The sequence below is a fragment of the Notamacropus eugenii genome, chromosome 2, assembly GCF_028372415.1.
Source record: "Notamacropus eugenii isolate mMacEug1 chromosome 2, mMacEug1.pri_v2, whole genome shotgun sequence".
Lineage (NCBI taxonomy): Eukaryota > Metazoa > Chordata > Mammalia > Diprotodontia > Macropodidae > Notamacropus > Notamacropus eugenii.
The window spans coordinates 311,750,108-311,771,094 of NC_092873.1; the positions used below are offsets into that span (position 1 = coordinate 311,750,108).

General features: G+C 38.2%; 1 protein-coding gene across 1 annotated transcript in view; it reads left to right on the top strand.

Moving 5' to 3' along the window:
• The first annotated feature begins 7,692 nt into the window (after positions 1–7,692).
• Positions 7,693–20,987, top strand: part of CRLF3 (cytokine receptor like factor 3) — a 36,125-nt gene continuing 22,830 nt past the window's right edge. Inside the window, exons 1-2 of the mRNA XM_072644993.1 lie at positions 7,693–7,934; positions 18,709–18,916. Coding sequence (XP_072501094.1) covers positions 7,800–7,934; positions 18,709–18,916 — 343 coding nt within the window. The 5' untranslated portion in view covers positions 7,693–7,799. The remainder of the gene's footprint in view (positions 7,935–18,708; positions 18,917–20,987) is intronic.

The window sequence follows — 20,987 nt, forward strand, 5'->3', positions numbered from 1 at the left end:
CCCTGCAGGGCAGCTCTCCTCAGGAGCTCCTGCGTCTCCCCATCCCCCCGGGTCAATGGCAGAGCCCTCTGCGCGGCATTTAAAGCCCTTCCCAAGCTGTTTGGGGTGCTCTCTTTAATTAGCACAGATGTGCAGGGACAGCGCAGGCCGCTGCGGGGAGGCTCCCCAAGCCCCTCCCGGCATTCCCCCGCTGGACTTGCAAAGGCATAAGGCCTTAAGGTCTCGAAATCCCGGAGAGGAGTCGGTGGCCCGCAGCCCGATACCCAGCCCTCCTCCCATGCCCTCAGGTGGTTAGGAAGGTCCGAGAGAGGCAGAAGTTTTGTTCATTGTCTTTGTTACGTGCCCTCCTAGTGGATTGTCTGCGGGCCATCTACGAGAAGCGATCGGTCGGAAGGAAGGAAAAGCAGATTTCTATCGTGTTAATATTTCAGAGAGAGATTTCATTCTCTTTTTCGACACCCTGAGATCAGTATTGAGTTGGGCGCAGGGCCCCCCCATCAAGAGCTGTGTGAGCTCGGACTGAAAGAATTGGGAGCCTGATGGAAGAGCTTGATCTCTGAGGCATTTGGGAAAGTCATCTCGTGCCCACTGAAAACCCTCCAATGAAACTAGGTGGCCGATAGTAGTCAAATTATTATTTTTTAAAAAATTTAATTCTGAATGTAAATAAGAAAAAAGGGCATTTCCATATATGCAGCAGTAGACCAATAAAAAAGAAAAGGATTCTCCATGGAACTGCAACTCTCCATTTCCTAAGCTTGCTTTTCTTTAGATATATGATCAATTCCACAAGTTATTTTCAAAACTACCCTGCTTGTACTTCCATCTGAAGTACACTTCTTTATATTTTCATCTCCTCATTTTAAAAAAAGATCTTATTTTGGTTATAATAGCACTAACCCTGCCTTCATTTCCCATGATGAAAACAGAAAGAAAAAGGAACCACATCAGGACGTACAATGAGCTGCCTAACATAGTTCCTCCACAAAAATCTAGGAAATACACGAGAACAAATCTAAACACAGGCCAGGAACTTGCCAAGCTCAGACTAGGCGACAGTGATCAGACTTTGCCCTGATTTTGGCACCACTCAAAGTGTTCAGGTCCCCAGCCTGAGCAGCTCCCTGAGATCCTACAATTACTCAATAGTCAACACTCCAAGAAAGCAGTAGCAGGACCCAAGAGACTAAACCCAGACATTCTTTCCAGAATTATGAGAGCTTTGCCCTAACAAAGTCTGAAGTAAAGAAGTAGGCTGAAAGGCTGATGAAACAAACAAAAAAAAGAATCTTCCCATAAAAAGATGTCATGGTGACCAGGATGCTTAGGACACAAACCCAAAAGAAGATAATGACTCCAGAACATCTACGAGAAAACAAAAGAAAAACATAGCTTAGGCACAAGTTCAACTATAATTCATGGGGAATATGAAGCAAATAGTTTTTTTTAAAACATGTTTTTAAAATATTTTTAAAGATGTTTTCATGAATAAAATGAGAATGTGGGGGGATGGAAAAAAAGAACAAGAAAGAATTAGAAGGGGAATGAACAGCTACACGCAAGCTTACTCAAGCAACAAACTCCCCCAAAATTAGAATGAACCAAGTAGAAGTTAACAACTCCCTGAACCAACAAGAAATATCAAAACAAAGTCAAAAGATTAAAAAAATATGAGAAAATGTAAGACATTTCATAGCCAGAACAACTTACCTGGAAAACAGATTGATGAGATAATTTGAGAATCATTGAAACCTGAAAGCCATGACCCAAAAAAGAGTCTAGAGATCAAATTTCAAGAAATCATAAAAGACAACTGCCCAGATTTCTTAGATCAAGAGAACAAAGTGAAAATGGAACCCTCTGGTCCCCTTATGTAAAGGAAACACCAAAAATGAAAATTCCCAGGAACACCATATCCAAAGTCTAGAATTTTCAGGTTAAAATAAAAAAATACTGCAAGCAACAAGAAAGAAAGAATTCAGGTATTGAGGATCTATAGTCAGGGTTGTAGATAATTTAATAGCTACCACTATAGGAGAGTGGAGAGCTTGGAATTTGATGTTCCAAAAAGGGAAAGATATAGGCTTACAAACAGAATAATTTACCCACTGAAACATAATGCTAGAGGGATAAAAATAGATCTTTAATGAAATAGGGGAGTTCTAAGCATTCTTGAGGGAAAAAAAATCAAGTTGTATAGGAAAAATACAAATACAGAAGTCAAGAGAAATATGAGTAAACAATCATAATGGACTAAACAAAGATGAACTGTTTACATTTTAATATAAGGGGATGATATATGTGTCCCATCAGAACTCATCAAGAGCCATGGAGTCTAAGAAGCCAGATGGCCTGGAAGAGGTTTTGTCATGTTTTGATAGTCTTAGAAGAAGAAAGGACAGGGAAAAGGAATATACTGGGGAGGGAGAGGAATGGGGAGAAAGAGAGAGAAAGGAGAAGGAAAATTATGTATTCAGGATGCTGGAATAGAAAACTATACAAATAAGGAGGAAGAGGTTGGAGGAAGTAGGTAACACTTGACCCATACTCTTATCTGAACTGGTTAAAAGAGGGAAGAACATGCAAACACGATTGGGCACAGAAATACATTTCACTCAACAGGGTAACAGGAAGGAAAGGGAAAAGAGAGAAAGGATAATAAAGAGTATTTAAGGGAGGGATTAACCCTAACCAAACCAAACACTAAGATAGGTAGAACAGATTATGAAGTTGAAAAGAAAAAAAAAGAAAGAGAACCTGTGAGAGGGCTCTGTGTGAAGGAAAGAGAAGAGGGGCAGGAGAGCAGAAGCAGACTATACCAAACCTAGGCCACTGGTGCTGAGCACATTCCTCCTCTCTCACTACCTCCTTATTAGGGGTGTGGTGTGTATGTGTGTGGGGGAAACATGGAAAGATATAAAAGGATAGGATGAAAGGAAATATGCAATTAATGATCCCAACTGTCAATGGAAATGGGATGAAATCACTCATAAAACAGAAGAGAATAGCAAAATGGATTAGAAAGCAGAATCCAACAATATGTTGTTTACAAGAGAAACATATTTGAAACAGGTTCACACGGAGTTAAAATAAGAGGTGTGAGCAAATCATGCTTGAACTGAAGTAAAGACTTAAGAACTCTGATCAATCCAATGATCAACCACAGTTTCATAGGTTTGATGATGAAGCATGTACCCAACTCCTGACAGAGGGGTGATAGATTCATGGTACAGAATGAGACATACATTTTGGATATGACCAATGTGTTTTTGCTTTACTATGCATATGTATTACAAGAGTTTTGTTTTTCTTTTTCATCAGCAAGGAGGAAAATGGGCAGAAGAGAAAATTAATGTTTGCTAGCTGACAAAAGATAAACTAAAATAAAAATTACATAAAATAAACTAAACCAGTCAGTGATAACTACTGTTCTTGACTAAGAGACTTAGACTCATTAAAACTAAGTGTGAACTTTGCAGAACCACTGTTTATAGACATTTTATATTTCACCTTGGTTCTGCATTGTTTCCTTCAAAGTCAGTTTCTTTAGGTAAGCTGGTGCTGGGACTGGGGTTTTTCTTGTCAATGACTGACTTTTCTGAAACTTTTCAGAAACCTTTCTTGTTGCTGAGTGGAGTCAACTCCACTTATTGGACCCAAGACCTCTGGGTGTCTTAAACTTATAAGGTCTTCTCCAAACCTTGAAAATTATGTATTACACAGGAAAGTAAACACAAAATAGAAAAGGCAATCAGGAAGACACTCAGTAACAGTCTGACCCTGGGAAAGTCACTTAACCCCACTACTTCCAAAAAAGAAAAAAGAAAAGGCATCTAGGGCCCAGATAGAAGCTGGCCTAGCTGAGACCATGTTCTACATGAAAATGGTCAGGAGGTGGGGTAACAGAGGACAGCCTATCGCTCCAACCTGCTTTGGGGATATATAGCACTATATTTGTTGCATGGCATAATTAAAGCAGAGGACTGCGCTAGAAGCTTTATCTTCTTTTAACTCATGAAGCACTGTCTATCTCACTTCTACTGTAATAGGCAGAGGGAAAACTAAGAAATCCTTCTGGGTTTGCCATGTCAAACCAAAATTCCAAGTCCTTTCATCACTTCGTCACCAGGGAGTTCATCAACTTTAACACACCCAAATGCTGAGTCATACATGGGCTAGCCAGGAGGCAAAACATATTTGTGCATGCTCTGTACAACCTACATTATACCAACAATTATCCAAACATGTAATGGAATGTCTCAGTAGGGTACCTATCCCCCTACCCAGTACTCAACTATCACATACAGATTCCTTGAAACTTTTTGAATTTACTAGCTATTTAATCACTCCTCTAGATCCTCAAATTTTTCATCATCTCCCCCAACCAGCCAGAATTAATTATTAATTATATATTATATTAATGATATATTAATTATGTAGCAAAAGTACATATACTCAAAATAGACTGCAAGATACTTAAGAGATAAGTATCAAGGATGGAACTCTCATCACTCCCTTCCCAAAGTTTTATTGGTTTTTATGACTCTGCTTCCTGAGTCAGCTTATTAGTGTGGCCTTGCAAGCAGAACAAGAAAAAGAAGTTTGAGAATCTGCTTGATCACTCTTGTCCATGCTACTATATCAGGTTGACTATATCAGTCACTTAGAGGAGGGTTGAAGGACATGACAAACTTGCCAGGTGATCAAATCCAGGAGCCTCAGGGCTTGAATGATAACACATTGCAGTGCCAGATGTGTGAAGCATTGAAATCTTACAAATGCAGTTTTTCAGGCCTGGAATTTCAAATAAAATTGCAGGGACAGGGAGAAGGGGGAAATGTGTGCAGCTATTGCTTCTTAGTACAGAAGAAGGAAAACCTTCTTGTAGGGGTAGGAATTAAATGTAGCTTCAGGGCAGCTACCTGGCTTCATATCCATTTTCTCCTCCTACTCAAATCTTCTCACCTTCCATTTCTCATAAGAGACAATAGATGTGGCAAGCATCAAAAAACATTACAAAAAAACAAATTTACAGATGACCAGTTACAATGTGGGAATTATTTCTGAATTGTTAGTGCAAAGATAAAAAAGCAATGTCAAATTAGAATAAAGAATAAAAATCAGAAGATGCAAATGTATAAATCAACCAATCAATAAATATTTATTAAGTACATGCTACATGCCAGACACATGCTATAAACACTGGGATTCAAAAAGAGAAAAGACAATCCTCACCCTTAAGGAGCTTACAATCCAATACAGAAGACAACTTGCAAATATACACAAAGGAAGCTATATGCACAGGATAAATAGGAAATAATTAACAGAGGAAAGGCATTAGAATTAAGAGGAAGGGGTTCTAGAAAAGATGGGATTTTAGTTGGGACTTAAAGGAAACCAAAGAAGTCAGCAGTCAATAAAGAAGGAAAAGCATTCCAGGCATGGCAAACAGCCAGAGAAAATGCCTGGAACCAAGAGTGGAGTGTCTTCTTTGTGGAACCCTCAGGAGGCCAGTGTCACTGAATCTAAGTATACAATGTTGAGGAGTAGAGTGTCAGAAGACTGGAATGGTAGAGGATTTGATCCCACAGGCAATAGGGAGCCAATAGAATTTATTGAGTCAGAGAAGTGACATGATTTGACCCTTGATTTAGGAAAATCATTTGAGTGGCTGAAAGGAGGATGGATTGGAGTGGGGAGAAAGTAGAGGCAGGCAAATGTATGTAAGAGATATTGCAAAGGTGAAATCAACAGGCCTTGGAACTAGATTGAAATGGGTGGGGGTGTGTGAGAGAGAGTGAAGAGTTGACAATGACTTCTAGACTGTGAGCTTGAAGGACTGGGAAGATGGTGTTGCTGTCTACGGTAATAGAGAAGATGGTGGCAAAAAAGGGTTTTAGGGGGAAAGATAATGTGTTCCCTTTTGGACATGTTGAGTTTAACATGCCCACATCAGAAAGGATGCTGTGCTCTATGAGCAAAGCAGAATTGAAATAGCACAAAATAAATGCAGGACGCGCAAATTTGGAGTATTCACCCCAAATATTCACATGGACTATCTGTGCCCAATCTGTGGTAGAGCATTCTGAGCTCGTATTGGTCTATCAGCCACAGTTGGACGCACCGAAATTTCACTTTATCATGGTGATGTTGTTTTGGTCCTCTTTGACAACAAAGGACAACAACCAACCAACCAGCTACAAAAGAGAGAAGGGGTTCAATCGGACATAGTTAAGTAAATCTAATCTGATCCTTTTAAACAAGGTGTTGATATGAATAAAAGGAAAACAGATAAAATAACAGACATCAATACAAACTGACAGTATTTCCTATGAAAGTTTAACCAATGTAAATCAATCACCACAATGGAGAAACCAAGAGAATAGAAACTGCCTAGGCAGCTAAACATTTGATCTCCTTGCCAAGTGGAGAGAAATGGAAGCTAATAATAATACCAATTAAAGAATATAAACTTGCTTGTAAGAAATTATGTAGAAAGATGGTAGAAGATGATAAATAATATTATCTCAAAAGATAGTGAGAGGCAGTGCAGAAAAAAATTGAAAGACTGGCAAGAAATTCAACTAAATAAAAATATTTTGAGGGCATTTTAATATATTTAATATTTAATTTTTTTCCCTAGTATATGTAAAAACATTAAAAATTTGTTTTTTAAATTTTCTCCTAAATTCTTTATTTCCCTTCTTTCTACCCTTATTGAGAAGGCAAGTAATTTGATATAAAATATATATGCAATCATGCAGAACATATTTCCATATTAAGCATATTGTGAAAGAAAACACACACCAAAAAAAAACACCTCAAGGAAAATAAAGAAAACAAAAAGTAAATCTGATCTGCATTTTTATCCCATCTGTTCTTTCTCTGCAGGTGGAGAGCGTTTTTCCTCACAGTCCTTTGGAATTGGTTTGGTTCACTGTACTGCCGAAAGAGAAGCCATTCACAGTTGATATTGTCCGATATTCCTGTTACTGTGCACAAGGCTGTCCTGGTTCTGCTAACTTCACTTTGCATCAGTTCATGTAATTCTTTCCAGGTTTTTCTGAAATCATCTCTTAGAGCGAGACAGTATTCCATCACAATCATACACCACAACTTGTTCAGCCATTCCCCTACTGATGGATATGGGTTGTCCAATATTAACTGAACACGCCTTAAAAAAAAACACAAACCAATTACTTACTGAATTCATTATATACTTAATGTAATGGGGATTCATAGTGTCATGCACAATCCTCCTCTGCTCCCTGCTGCACATGGGAACTTTGTTAAGTTCAGAATAAAAAAAAACTTGAAAAGTCTCCTTCCCAACCCACTGGCAATTTAAGTTCTATGCTTGTTTGTGTTTTAATTCTCCCCTGAATTTCATTGTAATGACCCTTCACTACAGACCCCCTCCCCCGACAGAGGGCGCTCACCCACCTGGCTCAAGTCATCCTCAACTCGCCTTTGGCCGCTCTAGGGGGCGCTTTACTCTCTTTTCCCCGATAAGTAAGTTCCTAAACGTGGCTCTTCCCCGTCTTCAGTTTCCCCCTCGCTGGTAAGAGCACTGGTCCCTCCCCTTTGGAGGCGGGGCTGCGCGGGTGCTTCCCAGGTACTCGTGGATTGGTCAGCGGGGTGTGGGGCGTGGCCTTCTCGAGAGACTGCGCTGTGTGTCCAACCAGGGCTGTCAATAAAGTTTGTTCGAAAGGCCAGAGGGGGAGGAGGTCTGACGCTTCCGCCTCCGAAGAGGCTGGGCTAGTGCCGGGGCCGGGGCCGGGGGCCGGGGCGGCGGCTGGATGAGAGGGAGGATGGAGCCCGAGCCGGATCTGGAGCTGCTGCTTCAGGAGGCCCGGGAGAGCATTGAGGCGGCGCAAAGCTACCGGCGCGAGCTGGGCCAGCGGCTGCAGGGGCTGCAGGCAGCGCGTAGGCAGGTCGGAGCCCGAGACGGGTCGGGGGGTGGGGGAGGCGGTGCGTGAGGGGGAGTGAGGGGCGGGGTCTGAGAGGGGCGTGTGGTAAAGGGCGGGCCGAGGGGCGGGCCTATTGGAGGTGTGTGAGTGTGCTCGGGTGGAGAGGTAGCCGGGGTCCGAGCCGGCCTAGCGAGAACAGGGGGTCCGTGGGTGGGGGATGGGTCTTGGTGCCAAATTGAGGAGGGGCGTGCGTGATCTGGAGCCTGGGGGAGGCTGTGGCCCGGTGGCTACTGGGAGCAACGCGAGTCTGGAAGGGGAGAAGAAATGGTGGAGGGGGCTGGGGGAAGCGAGGCGGGGGGAGGGGTTGCTTTGCAGAGAGACTGAAATCGCTGTGAGTGTAAGGACGATGGTGGGGGCGGGTGGGGGTCCTGGGTGACTCGCTTCCTGCTTTAGCTCTCTGCTCTGGACTGTAAATTGAAGGGTGGCCGGCCCCTGAGGCCCCTTCTGGGGCTGAGCCTCTTAGGATCGTGGTCCCTGGATCAGTTCAAGGATACGTGAACTCTGCACAATTCATCATCGGGTCGGAAATATCAAGGAAAACATCACAAATCAATTATATTCTTCATAATGAAATGATTTTTTTGAGTGAATGAATACTTATTAACATCGATGCAGTTGGTGACCCACTGTAGCTATTTGTATTTTTACATAAATGATTACCTTTTATTTTTGTAAAACTGCTTTCTCGTGCTGAGGAGAAATGTAAATTCTGTACCGGTATTGTTTTCATAACTGCCTCGGATTAATAATGTAACATCTCTGAGGTATAGAATGTCTCCTATATCATGTTTTTCTGAACTTCACCAGTTTTGTAGAGCAGGCATAGGCCATGTTTTATTTTTATTTTAGAAAAGGTGGTCAACAGAGGGGTTTGCTACTCAAAATAGCACAGTAAAGCAGCCAAGCTGAAAAGGGAATTCTGGTATCTCTCCATCAGTATTCTAGCCATAAGATACTTAAGATCTTAAGATACTTAAAATATAATGTTTAAAGTCCTCCTTTTGCTTTCATAGGAAATTTTAAGTCCTTTTTTTAAAAAGCTTAATTTTTTTGCCATTTGACCAATATAATATTATAGTTTTGTTTTATCTGGGTACGAATCTTTATTCCCAATTAAAAGGTAAGAGTTATATATGAAAATGCTTATTTCTTGTAATCACTATATGTGGTGGAAGTGACTGCATTTCAAAGTAACTTAATAGAGTTCTTTGCTAAATGTATTAATGTGTTATTTTCATACACATTCTTTTTCATCGTGCTTCCAAATTTAAACACTGTGATCTCCTTATAACTCAGTCTTGTATGGTTGTAGTTTAGAAAGACTTCATGAAGATCTAATATCCTGCCTGCTTGGGGTACAGTTAGAGCATACATTCCAGCTAGATTTGTGATGACTTTGCCTTTTGTGTACTGACTAATGCTGTACTTTCCCTTTTATGAAGGGACTCTGTTGTACTATAAAAACAGTTTCTGTCCCCAAAGTAAATTAGAATGGATTTCAAATGTCGACAATGATGCAGAGACTTGCACTACAAAGAATCAGTCCTCTGTCATTTTCATTTCAACAAGAGTTTGTATTATGAAAATATTGTCAAAGGAAGTATTTCCTTTTGTTCAGTGGCTCGGTGATTTTTAAGGTCTAGTCATTTTTATGACAATGATCTCAAATGGAAATTTATGGCGTTATGGTCATGGATTTCACTTGAGGTAGAAATGAAGGGGAACTCTTCCACAAATTTGCTTAGATTTTTATTCTTTCAATAAATAATATTATTTTTTTCTTGGTAAAATTTTTCCTTTGTCTTTTAAAAGCATCTTAGTAATCTCATGAAATTTCTTACATATGAAATAGTGATTTTTTTTTGAGAGCTTATGTAAATGAAAGTTTAGAAAGAATGCAACATTTTGAGTGTTTCTGTCAAAAAGAAACAAACAGAACTGTCTGACGTGTAGCAGCTTCTTTACTTGTGGTTAGGTTGGTGCCCTGCCCAGAGAAAAGGAAGTACTATGTAATGAGTAGAAGTATCAGTAAAGGCCAGAAATAAGTTTGTTTTTTAGAAAGTAAATCATGTTCACAAATTTGCACATTTTCTTTACCTAAGTGAGATTGAAATTGTTAAGAGAAATTCTTAGCTTACTGAAGTCCATGGTGTTGCGATGAAAATACAAAATAAATGAACTCTCATTCTCTTTGGAGATCGCTTAGGTTGGCACTCAAAGGAAGAATTAACTAGATGTACGCTGACATGAAATGTTCACTTCCTTAGAGTTTTTGAGAGCTATTTATATTCCTATGGTGTTGGTTTTTACCCTTGTGTGTGTGATTCAAAACACTGTGACTTGATCTTCTGACTAAAACCGTATATTTCAATTGCAATACATATTTTCTCTATAAAATGTCATGGTGCATTTTATTCTCATTAACTAAGGGTCCAGTGGTTTGAATTAGAAAGCAACAATATGTATGTTGAAATTAGATAATTGTCCATAAAAATAGATCAGTATATAAAAGGAACTGGAGTATGTCATACTTTGTATGTCACAACATATCTACACTATAATCATTTGACTTGTGAGGCTTCTGTGGAAATTTGTTCCTTAAAAAAATGAATTTTTTTTCCTCGGTATCTTTAATTTCCCTCAATTTTTAGCAAATATTTTTCACAGTGATGTTGTGAAATTTCTCTCTTGCTATTTTAGACAGGTTTTCTTTAGATATTCATTCCCAAATGACAGAAGAACACATTTCTTAATAGCAAGACTGAGTCAGACAGAGGACGGGCTTCTCTGCAGAATTTTAAACCTAATTATGTTAGAAAAAACAGGGCAGAAAGTCTTCATTCCTCACCAAGGAAAAGAATGCTACAATTGCCACTTAAACCTCCTACTTGCCCTTCTTTCTGTTGCTCCACTTTTGAAGAGTTTGCAACATCCAGTGTAGTATGCAATGATGTTTATTTTGCGTGTGCACTAGCATTCTAGAACAAGGGGATTCCATGGCTATTAGGGAGCCCATTTTGATACTCAGGGGCATGCAGGTTTAGCTGTGTGCATGCAATATGTGCTTTTGAAGGATGCATACCACTGGTTCAGTGGTCATATTGGTAGCAAGCTCATTTTGTATTAAATTAGTATTGTGCCTTTCAGTTCACCATATTTCCATAAATAATGAGAAGTAACGTAGTAAATATGGTCTTCTTTAAATATCAGTCACAATAGTAATTCACATTTATTTATTTCTTTAAGGTTTATAAGGCAGTTTCCTAACAACAATTCTGGGGTTGATAAGGAGCACAAATATTTTTATCCTTGTTAATAAACCTTTGAAAAGTAGATTTCCATAATTGATTTTTTTTCAAATGAAAGGACTTCCTGCAGATTGGGTATGGAGTCAGGAGAATGCCAGGGGAGGTATACCTCCTTTTGACTCCATTAAAATATTCTATTTCACTCCTGACTGTCTTTTTTTTTAAGCATTTATGTAAAATAAGAGCTAGTGTTTATATAACACTTTAAAGATGCCATCTCATTTGATCCTTATAACATCCTTTGGAGATAGATGCTATTACTCCCATTTTACAGAAGAGGAAACTGAGGCTGAGAGAGGTTTGGTCTGATTTGCCCAAGTTCACATAACTAAGGAAGTGTCTGAGGACTGATTTGAACTCAGATCTTCTTAATTCCAAGTTTATGCACTGTACTACTTAGCTGTTATTTAAAAAAATGTAATATTAGGTATTTGGTTGGGAATTGATTTTGTGTGTATGTAATTTAGAGTTATTAAGGATCTTGGCTTGAGTTTTATAGTCTAAATATCTTTACCTTTACCTTCAAAGAATGTTAAATAAAGCTAGGATGATGATTACCAAGCAGTGTGTAGGAGTAAGGCCATAACCCTACCCTCTGAAGAAAATATACATGGAGTCTCCGTTTCACTATTTCACAGTCTGGTGTATTTATTAATTGAAGGTAGAAGAGGACAAGCAGTCTTACATATATAAATAAATAGAATTTGAAGATGTAGATGAAATATTTAAGCTAGAAACCTATAACAAGGTCTTCCCAATACAAGTAGATAGAAGAATGCTAAAGTAGCCATTCAAGGTTAGCACAGTTAAAGTGTACACTATAATTAGAAGCAGGCATTTTGAGTCTTACAAAGACATCATGCTTAACCAAAACTTTTTGTAAGGAAGACTGGGCTCCAGTGGAAAGAACATTGGATTTGGCATTTGAAACACAGCTTTGCTGCTTACTATTTGGGTGGTTTGGGTCTGACCCTTCTGTTCTTCTTTATGATGATGGAATGGGGGTAGAGGAATGGAGATGAGATGGGATTGAAATTCTCAAATCAACAGTTCTCTCCTTTGTCCCTATGCATCTCCTGTCTCTCTCTGCCCATTGACTACTCTTTTGCCTATAAACATTTTTGGGTTTCCCCAGTCCTAAAAGTAAGACAAAAAATACCCACCTCCTTCTTCTTTTATACTACATACTTCTTGACAAAGGAGTCTTCACTCACCTACTCTGCTTCCTTCTTGTTTATTCTTTTAAGCCCTAGAAATCTGAATCCCACACTGTGTACCCCTTCCTTCATCACGATATTGAAATTGTTTTCTCCAGGATTATAAAATGATCAAATTTTATAATGTAATTGTGGCCTCTTCTTACTTCTTGACCTTATTCTTAATATTCATTTTTCCTCTGGCTTCTATGGCCTCATTTTGGGGGACTTTTCTTATTATTCCTTCCTTGTTTTACTTGATTCTTATTCTTTCTCCTTTCCCCTAAAGGTACATCTTCCCACCAGGCTGTCATTGATTCACATTTTTTAATTCACACTCTCCTTGGCAAGCTTCTACATTCCTGTGGTTTTAGATGTCATTGCTAAGTAACTCCCAACCTTACATCTCCTTCACAAAGTAAGGTCTCTACCCTTGGTGTCATATATTTCTCCTGTGGTGATTTTATCTACTTTCATAGCTTTATCTACTATTACTACAAAGATAGCTCTAAATTCTGCATATCTGCAGTCCTGGCCTCTCTCTTAAGCTCTAGAGAAGCATTTGTGGCTGTTTGTTAGACATCTTCACCTATGATAACTTCAAACTGAATATGTGTCAGAGGGAGTCTCCTAAAGCCTAGATGATTGGGTCAGTTCCCTCATCAATAAATACCTGCTGATTTGGCCAGTATCTAAAAGCCAACTCATCTTCTCTGATAAATATCTCTTCCTATTTCCTTTTTCTGTCCATGGTATTGCTGTGCTCTGTTACCCAGGCTGGAAACCTTGGTCATTGATTCTTTCCTCCCCTCTACTTCCTCCCATTGTAGTCAGCTTCCAAGACTTGTTCATCCTCTCCTTTGCTTTGTCTAGCCTTTCTCCTTTACCTCTGAAATGTCTGCTATGGCTGTCCCCATATATCTGTATTGTTACCACTTTATTCTCGTCCTCATTTCCACTTGCCTGGACTGATGGCCTGGTTCCCCTTATTGTTATCTGCCTTCCAGTCTGTCTTTGTATCTTGGCCTTATATATTAATCATCCTAAACCAAAGCTCTGATCACATCGTTCCTCTATTCCAAATTTTTCAATGACTCCCCATGGTCTACTGTATAAAGTCTAGTCTTTATTACTTCTTCACCTTTCTTACTCTCATAGTACCTAACAGTGCTTTGCAGGTAGTAGGTGCTTCACATGTACTTGAATGCATTGAGTTGATGCTAATACTTTTGGCATTAAAAAACAACAACTGTTGATATTTCTAAAGGGCAGTTTTGTGAATTTTTAGTAGCAAAGTTCACGGGGACTCTTAGTCATAGGTATCTTGGCAGGAGTATTGCATTATGTTCATGTCCAACAGTCAGCAAGCATTTGCTATATCTCAGACATTGTTAGCCCTGGGTAATACATATTGAAAAAAAAATCAAACAATCCCTACTTTCAAGGCATTTGTATTCTAACTAGAAAGAGAAGTTCACATAGAAGTATATACAAAATAAATATAAATACAGAGCTGTTAGTTTGGAAGAGCTGGCTCTAGCAATTGCGGGGAATAGATAAGGGTTCTTGTAGAACTGGGTCTGGCCTTTCCCACATTTTAGTGTTGAGCTACAGATTTGATGACCTCAGGGTTTTCTGAGCTCATCATGTTTTAAGCTTTTTAAAAAAAAACCTAACCTCAGTGATTTCAATTGGATTAGATCCAGTATATTAGAAACTTTGTAAACTTGAATTAATGTTCTACATTACTGGAGAGGTTTTAGTGGAAAACTGGAACAAACCATAGTGGTAATAAGCATTAACAATCTTTATCACAATTTTTTTTGGTGGTACACTGAGTACTCTCTGCCTTTGGCAGGTCTCAGTTTCTCATTTTTTCCATTTTCATTGTTATTGCTGCCAAAAAACAGATGCCAGTTTATTATAATAGCTCATATTTGTGTAGTGCTTGAAAGTTGACAGAGTTGAAAAAAACTTTAATTTTTTTCCAATTAACAAGCATTTATTTTCTTTTCCTTCTTCTCCCCACATTGAAAAATATGAAAGAAAATCATATCCTTAAAACAAATATACGTTGTCAAGCAAAACACATTCTAACATTGGCCATGTCCAAAAATGTGTCTCATTTTGTGTCTTGGGTCAAGTGGATAGGATTCTTTGTTATTTATCCTCTAGAATCGTGGATGGTCATGCATTGCTCAGAGCTCTTGATTCTCTCAGAGATTTGTTTTTTTAAGAGTTGTTGGTCTTTACAATATAAATTATTTTTCTGATTCAGCTAATTTTTCTGCATTATTCATACTTCAAGTTCCTATATCAAGTCTCTCGTGTTTCCCTGAAACCACCTTCCATTTCTTATGGCATAATGGTATTACACTTATATATTATCATTTGTTCTGCCATTTCCCATTTGGTGATCACTCCCTTAGTTTCTAGTTCTTTGCCACTATAAAAAGAGGTGCTTTAAATATTTTTGTCTACATAGGTCCTTTTCTTCTCTGTTCTTTTTGGGGTAGTAGAGATGTTGCTGGATCAAAGGGCATGTACAGTTTAATGACTTTTGGGGCATACTTCCAAATTAGTGCAAGTGTTATTTTCCCAGTTTGACAGATGAGGGAACTGAGACTCAGAGAGGGTAAATGATTTGCTCACACAGCCTCCAACAGCAGTCTTATGATCCAAAGACCAATGTTATTTCTGTGGTATCATACTCCCTCCCTGAATTGGTCAGAAATTCTATAGCAGAAGCTCCCAAAACAATTTACTTTCCAATTTTTTGACATTTCCTAATCAGTTCTCTCATATATCTTATATCATAGGATTGTAAATTTTTAAGGAACAGCCCTTTGAGATTATCTACTCCAATCTCTTTATTTTATAGAGGAGGACTGAGGCCCAGAGGACTCAGGAGATTTGCCTAAGATCATGTAGACCAGTAAATAGCAGAGCTGAACTTCAAACCAGATCCCCTGGCTCCAGATCCTGCGGTCTCCTATGCCACAGGGCTCTGATCTGTCATTTACAGACATCCTTTTACTTTGGTTTTGAGTCAAGTTTCAATTAAAGTCCATCTTTTAGTAGCCTTGAAATAAAATCTCAGGTGAAATATGTGTAATGAGCATTTCTAGAATACATTTTATGGCAGAGGTTCTTAGCATTTTTTGTATTACAGATCCCTTTGGCAGTCTAGTAGAGTGTATAGACCCCTTTTAGAACAGTCCTTTTAAATGAAGAAAACAAAAGAGAGTATTACAAAAGATTAAGAACCCCTGCTTATAGAGTCATTCCCTATTTTTATTTCAGGCTAATAAGTACTGTAAAAAAAAGTCTTATTGGAACTGGTCAGCACTTTTTAATGAGCTTCACAAAAACAAAGTAAAAAATTGGTTGGATGAGTGATTGAGTTCAATATAATTGAGCTGCTGTACACCAGAGATGGCAAACATGACTGGTACAGATAAAAATTGGCAAATGTTTAACAAAATAAGTAAAAATACAATAGAACACAGATGATAGTAATGTTATTTTCTAAGTCATCATGTGACACCAGGGATCCTTATGTATGATTTATTGACCTCCATTCCTACTTGAGTTGACACCACTGCTTTACACCATAATATTGGAGGATGTTTGTTCCAACACAGTGTCTTAATTCTCTAGTAGTAAATGAAAGGCTTTGAGTAACATGGAGAAAGCCTGAAGTAGGGTTTCAGGAAATGAGGGAGCTTGGTATATTCCCTCATTCCTAGCTTTTTTGCTGCTCTGTATCCACGTACTTCCTTTTTTTGTAGGTGCTAAAAGAAAAACAAGATGTGTATAGATTCTAGAGTAGTTGGGGAGCTTTTGAATTTTTTCTGAAAAGGAAACTGCCTTTACTTAAAACTGAGGTGTACTTCCTATGTGTACTGTATCCGTTGCTTATAAAGCTCTAAATGCAACTCTAAAAGCTCTTTTGTGGCTGCCTACTGCATAATTTCCTGCAGTGTGATAGAAGCAAAAATGATAAAGGTAATTCAAACCGTAGTGGGTTATTTTTATTGTTACTTTTCTCCATGCTTTCTTTTCTCTGATTAAAAAATCTTTAAAACTACATGATAAACCAAATTAAGTACATTAAATCTTTTGCCTTATCTTGGTTTATTTGACATTTGGATTTACTTCATAGCTGTCTTTTGATAAAATGACAAACTAAAATTCTGTTTTTTTCAATCTGTATTTCTGTTTTCTGTGTGCCACATTTTAATATGTTCTTCCTTACATGTCTTTTCTTGATCATTAAAACTAGGCATAGTGAACCTGAAATGAAACACAAATATGGGTTATGATAGTGGAATTTCACTTTTAACATGACAAAACTTGCAAAACCTGGTATGTGGTTGTTTTAATTTGTATAATTCTATTTTGTCTCTACTTTGAGGGAAAGTCCCATATTGAATGAGATGGTGTGAATTGCTTGTTAAGTGAATTTTTTCTTTAACATTTTGGGAATACTCAAGTTAAATTTGTTTTAAATAGATGTATAGGCTGGAAACATTTTTCTGACAGGTTTTCTTTGGGAGATTGGCATTTAATTTACTTTGCCAATTTTTTAATTAGAAAAGAATTCCTAATCTATGCAGTTTTCTCTTTTAATATAAATTTTATTAATGTTTTATTTTTATATCACCTAAACTTCTCTCTGTATTCTCTCCCACAAAATTATTCTATATAATAAAGAATTTTTTTAAAGAATAAAATGGAAGTCAACTCTGAAGCTGGAAAGATGGGAGGGGACTTTATTTTTGAAATGAAGTTGTTTTTACCCCATGTTATCATCTGATGTTTCACTGTGTCAATTTTAAAGTGGAATTTTTGTTTATTTTGGCAAGTATTTTGAAGTATTTTAAACAGGTGTTTTGGAAGCAAAAAGAAAAAATGAAGAAGAGGAAGAAAAGGAGGAAAAATCAACAAACCACTTAATTCATTGAAAAAACATCTGACCTATTTAGTGTTTTATACTTCTTCCCCAAACCCCACTTTGCAAAAGAGTAGGGAGAAAGTAGCTTCTCATGTCTCTTCTGTGGGACCACGCTTGTTCTTTGTAATTTTGCAATATACATTTTAAATTGTTTTATAGTTATAGTCATTGTGTGTATTATATTCTTGTCTTTGCCTCATTTTGCATGAGTTCATGTAAGTTTTTCCTCTCTTACTGTATTTATCATATTTGTCATTCCTTATAACACAGAAATATTCCATTATACAACAAAATTTATTTAGACACCTAAGGAAATGTAAAACTATTCCCCACATCTGGAATCGCATTGTGCCTGGTTGTGCTTATCGGGGAATATCAGTAGAAGTAATTATAATACTAATGACCAATGATATCTAATCAGTCAATAAGTAACCTAGTTTCTTTAGACAAATTAGAGTTAGTTTGTAAGGTAGGGAATAAAGTATAATAAAGTAGCAAAGGCAGTCTGGAGCCAAATTGTGAAGGACCTTAAATGTTAAACAAAGGAGTTTATGTTTGATCCTAGATCTAATAGGGAGTCATTGAAGTTTATTGAGTAGAGGAATAATGATGTCATGCCTACAATTTAGGAATATCGCTTTGGCAGCTGCATGAAGGATAGATCAAAGAGCAGAGATACATGAAGCAGGGAGACAGGACCTTTATTGATAGTTCAGTTGACCAGTGGTGACTACCTGAACCAGGGCCATGGCTATATGAATAGGGAATAGTAAACTTGCCAAGACTTGCCAGCAGATCCGACCTGTGGGGTGAAGGAGAGTGAAGAGCCAAAGATGATCCTCAGTTTGTAAAATTGGGTGATGAGCTATGTGGTGGTGCCTTTGACTATAACAAGAAAGTTCAGAAGAGGAGAGAGGTTTTGGACATGTATGTAATTGAGCATTGATGTGCTTCAAAGTCACTTCACATATTAGCACTTTGATCCTCATAGTAATAACCCTGTGGTACTACATATGTTATTATACCCATTTTATGGATGAGCAAATGGAGGATTAGAAAGATTTTTATTTCTTTTCCCAAAGTCATAACCAATAAGTTTTAGAGCTAGGACTTGAATGCAGGCTTAAGTGGTTGTGTCCAGATGATAACTATGCAGTCCCCTAGAATTCCCATTGTGATTGTGATCTCTCAGGACCCATCTAGTTCTATATTTGTGGTCATGTGTTATCCTGGTCTTTTTCAGAGGTTCTGATTTCCCAATGTTTATGTCTTTTCAGATCAAAGAGAGTGCATCCCAGACCAGGGATGTCCTCAGGCAACATTTTAATGATCTAAAGGGAACCCTCAGAAAGCTCTTGGATGAACGATTAGTGTCTCTGTTGCAAGAAGTGGATGCCATCGAGCAGGAAACCATCAAGCCGTTAGAGGACTGCCAGAAACTCATAGAGCACGGAGTCAGCACCGCTGACGATTTAGTCCGAGAAGGTAGGAGGCCAGGCCCTTCTCGAGTTTTACCATCTGAAGAGCGGGGCATGTGCTCATGTGTTTGTAAGAACTATGGCATCATGGCAGTTTGTGCAAGTTCAACAGATTCTTCCCAATTTTGGCAATTTTGTAAGATATTCATGGTCTTTTGGTTTGTTATATGATTTTTCCCATTCATTTTAATTTTCCTGCACAGCATGACTATAGTGAAAATGTATTTAATAGGAATGTATGTGTAGAACCTATATAAAATTGTATGCTGTCTTGGGGAGAGAGGGGGGAGGGAGGGGAAGAAAATCCAAGTTACATGGTAGTGATTGTAGAACACTGAAAATAAATAAAATTAGTAAAAAAAAATTTACAAAGAGAAAATGATACACACACATAAAAGAACTCACAAAATATATACAAAGTCAATAAAAGTAATTTCATCAAAGGAAAAAAAAAGATATTCATGGTCATCTTTTTTAAAAGTTCCATGTGTAATTCAGAATGGCAGATGTGTAACATGCTCCCCACTGTAGAGTAGATTCAGAGTGCTTTGTAAAGCAAGAAGCACATGTGGTTTCAGACTTGATCACCTTATTCAGCCCCACTAACCATCTTTACATTCTCTAGGGTTGTTGGAAGGTCCTCTAGAGCTCATCTAGCCCTTTCACCTCACTTCTCAGGTGAGACTTCTGAGGCCCAGAGAGGGTTAGGAACTTGTTCAAGGTCACACAGCAGGCAAGTGTCAAAGATCCTTGGGCTCTCAAGCTCAGTATCAAAATGATGTCTCACCAATCATGTAAATAATAGTAGCTTGTGAATTAATTCTTCATAGTTTACAAACTATTTTTCTATCAAAGACCTATAAATTAGGTAGAAGAAGTAGTAGGCATAAGGGGTAGACCTGTGATTTCATTTCTATAGAGAATTCCCAGGTGAAGAAATGTCTTTATCCATTTAGTCTGACACTTTTTCTACAACTTAGAGCCTTCTGAAATTGCCTAGAGCTGGGAGAGGCTAAGAGACGTTCCTAGGATGACATGATAGTATTTGTCAGAGGCAGTCCCTGAGTTCAGGTGTTTCAGTTCCTTGTGAAGGACCTCCAAGGCTGCTCTCCAGCCACATTGCCTTTCTACACTGCAAGTAGTGGGATTCCTGTTTTGTGTGCTAGGGAAATGAAACCCGGGGACTTACCCATGACCTCCTTCACAACTAGTAAAGATTACAGCCAGAACTTGAGTCCAGGTCTTCTGATCCTAGTTCTCAATGGTCTTTTTATCATACCTGCTTTTGGCCTAGAGATCATTTGTAGAGGGGTATTTTCAGCAGTCATGCTGAAATTCAAAAAATTGGATTTCAGAATTTTCCTCTACCCTTTGAATGATGTCAGTTCCTTTTTACTTTTTTTTTTTTTAATATTTTTTTCCTTTTTGGTAGTTCTTGTGCCTTACCATTTCCTTTATTTGTAGAAAATAGTGAATGATGATGCTTTGGCTGGGGCAAACTGCATTTAGGGCTCAAACAAGTTCTTTTGTTGTGAATCATTTATTTGATAGAGTTTGGTCTGGCAGTTTGGACCCTAGAAGCCTTAGTGCTGCTAATGAGTGGGTTTGGTAGACTAATATTCTGGAGGTTAGTGTCTGGCTTCTTCGACATTCCTGGTAAGCAGGGTTGGTGGACTTAAATATTAAGGAACTTGAATGTTTGGTAGTAAATTTGAGACTAGTGACTTTGCTGGTAGTCTTGAGGCAAGAGTACATGGTAATGTCAGTGCTGGGGAAATGGTGCTAAGGGCCTTAGTAGCATTGCTGGCCCATGTCATCTTCAGTCCCTCCTTGTTATGCTCCTTAGCAAAACACATATTTCTTTGGAACTTAGGGTCAATCAGTTTCAGAAATTCATATTTCAGTGATCTGGGGGTTTTGATGCCACTTCTTTCCCACTTTCAGAATTGGATATGAGTGGTGTGCTTCTTAGATCTGACCATATTTACACCATTGCCTGTGTACTGGGACTTAGTAATCACTTTTCAAAAAATTGTGATACTCTTCTTTGAATTGCTTTGAGCAGAGTGCCATGGAGA